General features: G+C 48.1%; 1 protein-coding gene across 1 annotated transcript in view; it reads right to left on the bottom strand.

Annotated features, from left to right (window-relative positions):
- The window catches only part of NHSL3 (NHS like 3), a 95421-nt gene that overhangs the window by 19352 nt on the left and 62434 nt on the right, over nucleotides 1-13635 (bottom strand). The window contains exons 5-6 of the mRNA XM_082245800.1: nucleotides 3652-3768; nucleotides 744-3530 (exon numbers count right to left, since the gene is read on the bottom strand). Coding sequence (XP_082101926.1) covers nucleotides 744-3530; nucleotides 3652-3768 — 2904 coding nt within the window. The remainder of the gene's footprint in view (nucleotides 1-743; nucleotides 3531-3651; nucleotides 3769-13635) is intronic.

Raw genomic sequence — 13635 nt, 5'->3', positions numbered from 1 at the left:
CTAGGTCCTTACTCCTAACTAGGCAGATTAAAACTGACATCCTATGCAGGTAGAGAGAGGGTGTACCTTCTGGGACTGCCCATAGGCTTTTTTTCTGTCTAGTGTCCCTGTAGGGGGCAGTATAACCCTACTAATATGCATCAGGAACTGCGTCCGTCAATGAACGATAGAGAAAGGAGAGAATTTTAAGGGGGGGGAATGAAGAGTAATATCTCCAAATTCATTCTCATTTTTATAGCCAATGTTGGTTTTATTTAAAGGTAAAGATGTCTTTGCATAGATGTCTCAGATTTTTCTTCCCTGTTAGCAGATTTAGGCCTTTACATCCCATTTCTCAGTTGGGGGAACAATCTAAATGTGCAATGAAGTTTTCCGATTTGCTTATTATTAACACGTGCATACTTTAACTAGTTAAAAGGTGGAGAATCAGAAAAATTAACATTTTTAGTAAGATTCTTTTATTCCTGTTTTTTAGCCCTGGTAAAATCTATAAATCTGACTATATATCACTGACATGCTCTCACTTGCATTAATTTCAATCTGAATATGCCTGTAAGTCTACAGAAACAATGGTAAGGAAGGGAACAGATCACGGCACATAGCTCCATATAATGCCTCGGGCCACAAATGGATTATTGATTGTAACTGTTAAAAGCTATAGTGGCTTTATATTTTAGGGTGATACAACTACAAAGATTTTATCTACATTGTACATTAAGAATATGAGTATAAAAGCAAGCTACCTTGTTCCATTGGGCTTATGTGCTGCTGCTCATGGTTTTCCAGTGTTCCACTTGCACTAGTCCCAGATAAAGGTGGAACCGATATTGCATCCTGTGATGTGACTACATTGACAGCTGTTTTATTTGAAGGGCTTGTAGGAGTCCGGGGTATTCCTACTGATGGCTTCCTTGCTACTGGTGGGGGGATTTTGCTAGGTTTACGCTGTATTGGGGGTTTTCCATCTGGGCTGCGTGGTCCTCCTGGTGATTTGAGTTCTGCTACCAAGTCCCTTTTTATTGACTCAGCTTCTTGTAAAACATGAGGTTCAAACCCAAACTTCTTGGATCCTCTAGCAAATACAAAACTAGCTGCGGAGGCTGGTGATTTGTGTGCAGAGGGGGAATCTGGTGTTTTTTGTGGACTTGGAGCTGGTTGTGTGGAGGTGGGGCTTTCTCCTTGGGATGAATCAGATCCCTGAGAAGATCTGATAGAGAGTGACTTGCGCACAGGTTTTTGGGGAGCAGGAATTCCTGAAGGGAGTTGAGAAAAGGGAGTTTGTGGGACCCTGGCTTGTACAGATCGCAAACGAACCATCTGCAACAAGGAAGGGGTTACTATAGGCAAGCTTGCATCTTCTTTTGGTTGAGCTGTGGTGCCTTGATTGTTTGTTGACAGTTTCTTGGAGCTTGGAGCACTGACTGGCTTCCACACATTTGACAGATGAAGAGGTGACGCTCCTGCAGGTGAAAGGGCTGAGCTAGTGGAACCAGCAGGTGATGGCATTAATGATGCAGTGGAGTTCATAGGAGACCGTGATACAGTGCTTGCAGAGTTATCAGAGGCAACTTTGGACTCCTGCTTGCATACAGATTGATCCCCCAATGCTTTTTGTGGTACATTGACTTCAAGTTGATCTTTAGGTTCAGCATTTTCAGCTGCTGCGGCAACAAAATGTGGTTTATATACTATTGGTGGTATCAAACTTTGCTCTGAATCAACTGCTGTTAAGGGCACTACTACTGCTTCTGTTGTGGGAGGCACTGCAGATTGTTGAATGTCTTTTTCAGAGCCAAACACAGATGTAGTGGGTGTCTCAGAATTAACAGCAATTACTGCTGTATCAGAAGGCTTTGTTTTTGTTAAAGGCACAGAATCAGGTTGAGTTTCAACAATGTCCAAAGGCATCTCATTCTTGGAGACCAAGAGAGTTTTTTCTGCTTCAGTCGTCTCCTTGTTATCATTGCTGTGGACAGTCAGAATTGTGATGCTATCACTAACTGGTTCTGAAAAAGGTGGTGGGGGCAAAAAGAGCTCCTCTTCAGGAGGGGGGAAATCTGCCATAGTCAAGTCCTGCAAATCAGGCTGCTCTGGAGGAGGTGGAGGCCACAATGATTCTTTATGTGTTGCCTCTTCCAATGCTGATGGTGGAATCTCAGCATCTGACTCTGACTTTCGTACAGGTGGGGGTGTGGGGTGATGAGATGGGGGTGGAGAAGGGGCAGGAGTTACAACTGGGGTTACCAGAAAATCAATGCTTTGAATGGGTGGTGGACAAGAAGGGGCTGGTACATTTGGATGTGGGGGAATTATAGCTTGCCCTTCTTGATCTCCCATTGATGATCCAGTTCTTGGGGGACTTTCAAGGTGCATAGAATTGTTTTCAGCAGAAAAAGAACTTGCATTAATGCTTGATGCTGACTTAAGACTGGATCTTTCTGGTTTAGGTGGGGTTCTTCTACGAGTACCTGGAGACTCGAGAAGAGAACGGACAGGCAATGTTGGCGTCCCACTCTGGCTTGAGTAACCACTAGATGGAGACAATGTTCGATCTGATCGAGTAGGTGAGCTTACTTTTGGCATAAACACCTCATTTTCTACTGTTGTTTTTTCTGTTCGTGGAACCCAAGGGTCCCGGGCGTTACTAGTCTTGCTTGAGGGTTTTTTCTCTGGCCTGGGGGGAAGTCCCATTTCCCTCTGCTGCTGTAATGAATAAGTACGTTTAGGAGGTGGCGGAGCCTTTTTGCTTTTTCGTAATGAAACACTACGAACCGATGAGCGACCGCTGCACAGACTGGCAGCATCAGATCCATCCTGGGTACCTGTGCTAGGGGCTGGAGACGCCCGGCCAGTGCTTAGTCCAGATTCATGCTTTTCACTTACTTCCAACATATTCTCACCACCTCGAGAGGATATGGTAGAAGAATCAGACACAATGGTCTCTGTGGATTGTGAACGGCTCCATGTTTCACTAGAGGTAGACATACCCCTTCCCCGATGCAATGAGCCACGGATTGAAGCAGGACTCGCTGAAGCCAGGCTACATCTGCTTAAAGTTCGAACACTGGACCGAGTCAAGGCAACCACATCAACTAAAGGAGGAAGAACTGCATTTGGAATGATTTTAGACATGTAGGTTCCTTGAGGTGAAATAGACATGACAGGACTTACTGTGTCACTCTGGGATGAATGTGTAGTCATCCCAGGGACAGCTACAGACTTTGGGCGAATGAGGAGTGGGGATATCTTCTGATCAGTCTTCCAACCAATACAACTGTCATCTTGATACACCTTCTCTATGTGTCGTTGCAAAGCAGCTTCTGTGTGTTCTACAGCAGCCAATGAAATGTGAGCTCCATTGTGTGGGGCTTCAGCAGGCATACCATCAACTGTAGGAATAACAACATATTCTTCCCCATCTTGTTGTACCCCATTCATTGTTGGAGTTGTAGCTGCCTTTTCATGCGGTTTACTTTGTCCTTTGAAAAACAATTCATGGATCCCACGATGTAAGGAAGGTGTATGGAGACCTTCAGATAACAGATAAAATTGAGAAAACATCATATTATTTAAATGTTATTGTTAAATAATTTTAACAGAATATGAAATAAAAAAAGCAGACAGTGACACTAATTTTCTTCACTGTCTTACCAAGTTCTGCTGCAATGTGCTGTGGAACTCCTACAACAGTTGCTCTCTTCTCTTTGCGTCGCCTTCTTGTTTTACCTGATGACCAACCGGGTGAGTCATGAGGCCTAAATGTGGAGCCTAAAGAGAAAATAAAAACAAAAAAGGTTAAAGTAACAACCAGGATAGTTTACCTTAAGAACACTTGTACTACTTGTAAGTCTTGCCTATTTTTTTTTAATCAAAAACTGAGTTTATTGAACTGTGAAGAAGTACAACAAGCATCATAAAGTAGAAGCATAGAAAGGTACAAAACCATATATACATTAATGGGTAGGCAAGGCATCGAAGTTCAAAATAAACCCAGAAGGAGAGATAAACAAATCCCACACCACCCCCCCTAACAAAAAGAAAAAAAAACAAGAAAAAAACCCCCATAAAGAGAGGGTCCCCCACGGTCCATAAAGCATCAGTCCAACACCACAGAGAACATAAAACAGAGATAGCGTACACATGCATAACCTATCAAGTGGAGCACGTCAAAGACGACTGCAGCCACTTATCCCAGATCTTATGATATCTAGCAGGGCAGCCCCGATTAACATAAATAAGCTTTTTATATGGCAGAGTAGCATTCACCTCGGCAATCCAGGCAGCCAGAGTAGGGGGTGAGGGTTGTATCCAGCTACGCGCCAATAGCTTCCGGGCACTGAATAGCGTTTCGTGTACAAATTTCAATGTGCTCTTATTTACCTTTAGATCAGGAAATAAACCCAATAGACATTGCCGTGGATACAGTGAGACCGGAGAGCCCATCTGATCGTGCAGAAACTGAACCACTTGCTGCCAGAAACAGTTGACACGGGGACACTGCCAGATCAGGTGCTCAAAGGTACCAGCGGATAGAGAACATTTAGGACAGTCCGGGCTGCGGGAGGGGTCAAACTTTGCCATGCGAACAGGAGTGAGATACACCCTGTGTAAGATATAAGTTTGCGTCAGCCTGTCAGACAACTTAGGAGACACCAGTTTACCCACCTCCAGCACATCACTCCAGTCCTCATCATCCAATTCCCCAGCCCACTCCTCCCAGGCGGGTTTCAGAGAATACGCCAATTTCGTAGCCGACGGGGTAAGAAGCATGTCGTAAATAAGCGAAATCAATTGCTTAGGTTCGTCTCCCCGCATGATCAGAACAACATCCAACGGTTGCAACTGGGGGTAAGTACCACCAAACTGCGCACTCAAAGCGTGACGCAGCTGGATAAACCGGAAAAACATAGAGTTTGGCAGTTGGAATTCGGCCTTCAATTGATCAAATTGTTTAAGACGGCCATCGCGGAGAACATGGGAGAGCAGATATATGCCGTGCTGTATCCAGACCCGCGGGTCCGGAACCAGCAGAAGTTCTCGAAGGCATCTATTAAACCACAAAGGGGTATCGTCGTGAAGGGGAGGGCAGCCCAGTTTCGCAGCCGCCAAGTCCCAGATCCGCTTATTGTGGAACGCATACGTGTGCCTACCAGGGCTACCAATCGCACCCGGAAGGCCTCGCAGGATATCACAAAAGGGATGAGGGAATTGGCCGGAGGAACCAGTGCTAACCAAGGACTCAAAGCGATGCCTATCTACCTTATCGAAGTAAAAGAAATGGGACAGCTGCGCCTCTATATAATATAGACTAAAATCGGGGACCGCTAGGCCGCCAAGTTTGGTAGGACACTTCAGGGCCTTCCAGGACAGCTTGTGCCTGGAGGAACCCCAAACAAAAAAGACTTCAAGATAGATTCCAGAACCCGAAAGAACTTCAACTGAATGTATACTGGCGTGTGCCAGAGAACATACAGGATCTTAGGCAACAAGATCATTTTAATCAAGCCAATGCGGCCCATGATGCCTAACGGTAGCCTAGACTAAACCTGCGCCTTGCTCTTAGTCAGCGCTATGAGGGGTTCAACATTTAAGGGTACAAAGTCCGCCAAGTCCCGAGAGACCTGAATCCCCAGGTACTTGACAGAGCTAACTCTCTGCAATGGCAAAGAGGCCTGGTCCAGCGAGGGGGGGAAGAGGTCAATAGGAAGGATCTGAGACTTATCCCAATTGATTTTCAACCCAGAGAAGACCCCAAAGCACTCAATGAGGCGGAGGGCAGTAGTGAGGGAAGGCCCAGAGTCAGCGAGATACAGAACCACATCATCGGCATATAAGCCCACCTTTTCCTCCAGAGTCCCCGAAGACAGACCAACAATACCAGGGTGGTCTCTCAGCGCCATCGCTAAAGGTTCCACCGCCAATGTGTATAGCAGGGGGGAAATGGGGCACCCCTGACGCGTCCCCCTAGAGAGGGGGAAAGCGACAGAGGTCCACCCATTCGCCACCACCCGCGCTCTCGGGGAGGTATACAGTATGGAAAGCCATTTGATGAAATTGGGGCCAAAGCCAAAGCAACGCAAACATTGCCACAGATAAGGCCATTCAACTGAATCAAATGCCTTGGCCGCATCCAAGGAAACCACCACCCTGGTACCAATCTGCGAGTGAGAAGCCTGAATATTCATATACAACCGTCTGGTATTGAACGCAGTGTTCTTAGCAGGCATAAACCCGGTCTAGTCCGCATGCACCAACGAAAGAATCACCTTGTTCAGACGCAGGGCTAAGATTTTGGCTAGGATTTTGACATCCGTTTGTAATAGGGATATAGGTCTATATGAACTCGGCTGACTCGGGTCCTTGCCCGGTTTAGGAATGAGCACAATAAGCGCCTCCCGCATGGAGTCTGGAAGTGAATTAGCCTCAAAGGCCGCCTGGTATAATTCTAGAAGTCGGGGGACCAGCGTCTCAGAAAACGATTGATAGAACTCAATTGGGAGTCCGTCAGATCCAGAGGCTTTAGAACGGGCAAATAAGGACAACGCAGTCACGATTTCGGTTTCCGTTATGGGAGCCTCCAAAGCCCGAAGCTGTGGGTCTGTCAGAGTAGGGAATGTAAACTGATCTAGAAACGAGGAGAGCTCCTGATCGGAATAGGCCGCCCCAGTCGCATAAACCTCCCTGAAAAAGGCAACGAATTCGGCCGCTACAGCAGCCGGCTCCGTCACAAGCTCCTCCGAGGGGGAAAGCAAGGAGATCACAACCGGGGGTCTAGAGTCAAGGTGGGCCAAATATGCCAACAATCGACCAGGGCGTTCGCCCTGCTCAAATATTAGCTGTCTGGCAAAAAACATACGGTGTTTAGCCCTCTCAAAGCAAAGTTGGTCAGTCACCCAGGATTGTAGTTTAAGATCAGCCAAGCCAGCAGGAGAAGGGGCCTCAGCATATCCAGCCTCCAATTCTTGCAGCCGGGCAAGAGCCTGAGTGTAGGACAAATCAGAGTTGCGTTTGTGACGATTAATATGCTCACTCAGCAAGCGTCGGCAGTGCTTTTTAAACATGTCCCAGACAATTAAGGGGGAGGCAGTGCCCGCGTTAGAGCTGAAGTAGAATTGCCATTCGCCCGCTAGCTTAGCAAGATCCGTCAAAATAGTCAACCAGAAGGGGTTTAGTCTCCAGGTCGGGGAAGGAGTCACCACCGTCCTACGTACAGTGACACAATATGGGGCATGATCAGACAAAATGCGAGGACAGAAGCTCGCCCCCAGCAACCTGGGGAGGAGCTGCTGGGAAATCAGTATGAAGTTGATACGAGACATGGAGGAGTGGGAGGAGGAGAAACACGAATAAGCCCTACAAGTGGGGTACAGATGTCTCCAAGTGTCTACAAGGGCAAAGTCTGCCAAGAGACGAGCAAAGCGAGTATCACGGGAGGGGTAGACAGGTCCCCCGGACTGTCCCAACCTATCCAGACCTGGATTTAATACAGTATTAAAATCCCCCAGCCACATGGCCGGAATGGTCAGGTGTCTAGAAATGAAGGCAAACCCCTCTGTAAGGACACCAGAGCAATAGGGAGGAGGCATATACCAGGCCAGAAGCAGCAGAGGAGAGTTATCAATAATAGCTTTGAGGAATACATACCGGCCCTGAGGGTCCAATTCGACCAAATGAACAGCAAAATTAACAGATTTAGCCACCAGAACTGACACGCCCCTGGAGGAGGTAGTGTGGGTAGAGTGAAATGCCCATCCAACCCAAGGGTGTTTAAGCGCCCGCTGCAGAGAACCAGCAGCATGGGTTTCAACCAGCACAATAACATCAGCTCGCCGGCGCTTCAAATATGAAAATACTGCGGAGCGCTTCACTCTATCTCCAAGACCACGGACATTCCACGTCAAAAAAGTCAGGGACGCCATATAGGGAGAAAAAACATATCAAAAACAGTCGTCTCAGGTGGCAAATAGGGACCCCCAGAGCCGGCAGAGCATCCAGGGAAGTCTTGCCTATTTTTAAGGTAATTTATTACGGCATGAGTATTTTTTAGTTGCATCTAATTGTTCCTTTTTTATTTTTCTGTTAACTTGAACAGACCAATGTTATTAAATACACTAATTAGTTGTCGCTTACTTACCGTAATAAAAACATTTCTCTGATGTTCATTGAAGGATACAGCTCATGATCCTCTTAACCATTGGGTTATACTGCCCCCTAAAGGAGTAAGACACTAGACAGAAAAAAAAGTCTGGCTATGTCTATGGGCAGTCCCAGAGGTTATACTTAGCCAGAATCTCCCTTTACAGGGACCTTGTATGGAACTGTGCAAATGGAACCGCCTGGAAGGTAGACACCATCAGGCTCAGCACCTGCATGCAAGTCCAGAGGGATGATCATCTGCTGGATAGCAGGAGACGAATTGCAGCCTGCAATTTCTGGAGTTTGTCCAGAGGAAGAAGCACACTGGCTAAGGCCAAGTCCTGAGTCAGACCCAGATAGTCCAGCATTGTGGACGGAACCAGAGCAGACTTCTGAAAATTCAGAATCCAGCTGAACTCCCGCAGAGTTTGTTTGGTGATTTCCAGGTTTTCCACCAGAGCAGTAGGAGACTCCACTCGCAGAAGGAGGTCGTCCAAGTAGCCCAGTATCGTTACCCCCCCCCCCTTGGCGTAACAATGCTAACACCATGGCTAACACTTTGTGAAGACCCGAGGAGAAGAGGCGAGACCAAAGGGTAATGCAACAAACTGATAATGCTCCTCTCCCACAGCAAAGCGAGGAAGCGCTGGTGACCAACACATATTGGAATGTGAAGGTAAGCATCCTTGATGTTAATAGAGGCAAGAAAATCCCCCGGATGCAGGAATGCCCCCACCGTGCAAATGGACTCCATCCTGAACTTCTGCACCCGCACAAAGCAGTTCAGCGCCTTGAGGTCCAGGATTGGACGCACCTTGCCTTCCTTCCTGGGAACTGTAAACGGGTTTGAGTAAAAACCCTGAAAACGTTCCAAAGTCGGAATCGGGACAATCACCCCTTGAAGTAACAGGTCTTGTACCGCTCCAAACAGACCCTGTAAGCGGTCCGGTACAGGTGCAAGTTGGAGGGAAAGAACCTTGACAGGGGCAAGAGCGAAACTCGATCTTGAAGCCGGACTGAATGACTTCATGGACCCACTTGTCTTGTACCAGGGAAGTCCACGGGTCCGGAAACCAGGGAAGACGTCCCCCCTCCCCCGATATGGGTGAGGACGCACCTTCATGCTGAAGGATCCTTGTCTGAGAGCCCCCTCTGGAGAAGCCTCCTCTCAGCTTGCTAGACCAGGTTCATTTGGATCCTCCAGAGGAGGCCCTGAAAGGCATCGAACCCTTGTCAGTCGACCCTGAGGGATGAAAAAACATATGGGCCGAGAAGGAGGGCCCACGTCTACGAGGGTCCTTGCCCTTAGTAGCCTGCGGAAGAAAGGTACTCTTTCCCCCTGTGGGATCTTTAATGATGTCATCCAGGGTAGCTTCAAACAGGAGATCTCCTTGAAAGGGGAGATCAGTCAAGGCCTTTTTAGAAGTCTGGTCCGCAGACCAGCATTTGAGCCAAAATACACACATGAAAGACCACTGCTGAAGCAGAGAGCCGAGCCACTAGGGGAGCAGCATCCAAAGAGGCTTCACAGATAAACTGCAGCCCCTGGGCCAGCTGGTCTGCCAGCTAAGCAAAGGCAGGGGGGAGTTGTTCTCCCTCCAGGTCACGGCGTAAAAACTTAACTCACTCAGTCAGAGATTGCAACATCAGGGAAATGGAGAATACTGGCCTCAGTGCCGAACCATCCAGAGTGTACATATTGCGGACCACAGCCTCTGCCTTCCTGTCAGCCAGATCCTTAAAGGCCAGGGACTCTTCAACAGGAATCATGGTTGCCTTGTTCAATCTGGAAACCAGAGGGTCCACCACCGGTGGAACAGTCCACTTCTTAATAGGGACTCCTCATAGGGGTATCGCCTAGCAAATCGCTTAGGGACCCCAAGTGGACACTTTGGTCGTCCCCACTCTTTAGCAACCATTCTGTCAAAATAGACGGGGAAAGGAAACACCTTTACTGCTCTGGATGGCTTGTGAGTGCCAAAGGGAACCTGCGCCTCCATCAGAGCTGCATCCTCCATCTTTACGGTCTCTCACACAGATACAATCAGTGCTTCTTCCAGCGCCTTTTCGTGCACAGTTGCAGATGTGGAGTAATCATCCTCACTATCTGAGGATTCCGGGCATATGGTTGCAGACCCAGCAGGGAGACCCACGTCCGTGGCAGCCGAATCAGATTCAGGATCTGATGAGACAGATGAGGGAGGAGGAGCTTTTTTGCTAGCCAACGACCGAAAGTCACCTTCACCCGGGAGACAAAGGACTCCAGGACTGCCGTCAGTGCATCGATGGATAGTTGGGACCCAGAGGGCTCCCGCAGCCCCAGAGAGGGGATCAGGTGTGGAAATGTGCTCCAAATACTCTTATGTGTCACCAGGGAGACCCCACAAAAAGTGTAAAACACTGCAAAGGGACAACCCCCACTGCGCTGGCAGCACCACCTGGTCGCCAGGCACAAAGCACCAAGCGATCCTCAGCAATGAGGGAGAGGACCCCACCAGACTCCCCACCCAGCAGAAACAGGCACATGCAGCCACTAGGATAATCTGCACTGCACGTGCAGCTAGGGATGCACCGAAATGAAAATTCTGGGCCGAAACCAAAACCGAAAATGCAGGATGCCCTTGGCCGAAAACCGAAACCGAAAATGACTTTTTCCCCCATATAATTTTAAAATAGATAGAACAGGGGCATACACCAAAAACAGGCAGCGATGTACACCTGTCGCTGCCACCCTGTCAGAGTATATGTACTGTGACAGGTTGGCAAGTGGTTAATTTAATTACCAATGGTATTTGTATTATGCAGCATGAGGGGGTTAATGTATTGCCACTGCTGGTCACTGATGCATTAGTGACCGACCAGTGGCAGTTAATTAACCCCTTTGTGCTGCATTAGTGCAACCAGTATCAGTGTTAATTAACACTGGTTGCACTGATACTGGTTGCACTAATGCAGCACAAAGGGGTTAATTAACTGCCACTGGTTGGTCACTAATGCATCAGTGACCAGCAGTGGCAATACATTAACCCCCTTCATGCTGCATAATACTAATACCATTGGTAAGCTCGCCTCAGCTTCCCCCCCCCCCCCCCGCCTCAGCATCCCTCTCGGCAGTACACCCTCTACCCCCTGCCCACAGGGCTCCACAGTCAAGGCCGCTGCTATTATCAATGGCAAGCCACCGCAAAATGTCTGCTGGACTACACAAACATGGCTGCTGTGCATTGAGCACACAGGCTACAACAAAATTGCGACTGCGCGCGGCACCACAAGGCTCCCAGGGACCCGGGAGGGATCCCTAGGCCTCAAGACAGGCCCAGGCAGGACAGGTAAACCCCCCCCCCCCCGCACAGCTAATTGTTCTGGTCGCCGGCAGAACACCCACCGCCCCCACGGCCAGCATAGTGCCCTGCCCCCACCCCAGGAGGTGGACCAGACCACCCACACAGGCCCAGCATAAGTGCAGGGGGGGTAGGATGGGGGACAGATGAAGGGGGGTGCCTGACGGGAAGAAGGGGAACCCAGGGATCCGACTGTCCCAAGGAGGAGCCCACATCCACCCCAAAACCCTCCCAGGGGAGAGGGGGGACAGCTACTCACCATACCAGGAACCAGGCGGACACCACTCAAAACAGAACCCCTCACCATCGGAATAGGGGGGGCTTTCCAGCAGGAGGAACGCTGCGACTCCGGCCGAGACCCGGTTGTATGCGACCTCGCGAGGCGTTTAACTCTCAGGCAAGCCCCCTGCCCAATGGGGCTATGTCGTGGCCGACCAACGCGGAGCTGAGGTCTGCGCGCGCTTGCTGGCCAGACTGGGGTGACCACTGGATCTAGATTATCCCGCCCGTCGCGCAGTCCGGCAGTTGATTGTAGATCTCGCAGGAAAAAAACTAGAGAAAAATTTCTATCTAAAAGAAAAAATTGCCAGGACCAGAGATCCCAGCAAGAAATTAGGTCCTTATGCCTGACTAGGCAGAAAAAAACTGGAGTACCTATAGCAGAGAGAGGGAGTATACCCCCTGGGACTGCACATAGGCATAGCCAGACTTTTTTTTTTTTTGCCTAGTGTCCTACTCCTGTAGGGCGCAGTATAACCCAAAGGTTATGAATACCAGGAGCTATGTCCGTCAATGAACGAAGAAGAAATGAATATTTCTGGTTTTGAGGTTGTCCCTTTTACTCAGGTCCACTCCAAACTCTACAGCTCAATATTATGTCTGTATGGGACAAGAAGGTGCAATTTCTGGACACACTGATACACCTGACTTCCCAAACCAGGATACCTATGGTCTCCAATGACGTTGCTGCATCAAGAGAAGCAGAAAAAAACTATGTTGCACAGAACTTTACATTCCAGCCTTGCCCGCCATTCAAAAGCGTAGATAACTAGCATGCAGACTATCTCATCCAGCAATTGCTAGATTTGAGGAAATGGTCTCTTTAAGAAGAGGTCTTTTGGGGACTTCTGTTGCAGATAAGAGATGCTAGAGGTAGACCTATTGGCCTCCAAGTTCAATGCCAAACTGATCAGGTTTATCTCCAAATGCAGGGATCCACTAGCAGAAGCAATGGCATCTCTGGAAGCTCAGTGGGGACAGTAAAACCTAATCTTTGCCTTTCCTCTTCTAAATCCCATTTGTCCTCTGTCCTGAGGGATCCAGATGGAGGGCATTTCGGTGATAATCATAGTACAAATAAAGCCCAGATGATGGTACTCCAAACTCATCAGGCTCCTGGTAGACTCTCCATTGGCTCCTTCAGGTTTGAATAGCTCTTCTATCTCAAGTCTTAGTTCACCACTCTGTTTCACATTCATTGGCTTTAACGCCGGTACTGTTGAAGCTCAGGGCTTGAGAGATGGGGGCCTTTCTGAATCTCTCATTCCTATGCTGTTAAGCTAAGCTGGGACATATACTTTTCACAAGATTTACTACTGTAAATAGAGAGCTTTCTGCAATCTGTACCTTAAAGAGGAACATATTGGCTCTTGCAATCTTGTTCCTAATACTGCTAGCAACCCATTCCTTGGTTAATACTTTATGCAGGGTACCTTTCACGTAGCGACATCTGTACAACCACCAGTGACTCAGTGGAATCTAAATTTGGTTCTTTCAGTTCTTCAAAAACCACCTTTTGAACCTATTTGAAACCTTCCACTCTCCCATTTTACTCACTCAGAAGTACTTCTGTAAAGCATGTGTCTTGGTTGACTGCTTTGTCCTGTTAGGGACTATTTTTGTTTAAAAAAAGATTTAATGGATTTTTTACATTTTAATACAATGTATGTAAGCACATTACCCACTTGCTGCTAGGCAATGTACCTGTACGTCGCCTGACTTTGAGTGGTTACTGTATACCGGGATGATGCCTGCAGCCGCAGGCATTATCCCAGTACCTTTTATTTAGAACCGGTGGAGCTTTTTCTTGTAAAAGCAATCCTAGAAGCTAAATAGCTGCTAGATTGCTTTTACAAGCAGCGGGAGGAAGTCTCATGTG

Source organism: Pelophylax lessonae (assembly GCF_965119305.1).
Source record: "Pelophylax lessonae genome assembly, chromosome: 2".
Taxonomy (NCBI): Eukaryota; Metazoa; Chordata; class Amphibia; order Anura; family Ranidae; genus Pelophylax; species Pelophylax lessonae.
The sequence above is the reverse complement of the archived record's forward strand: the minus strand, read 5'-3'. Positions and strand labels throughout refer to the sequence as shown.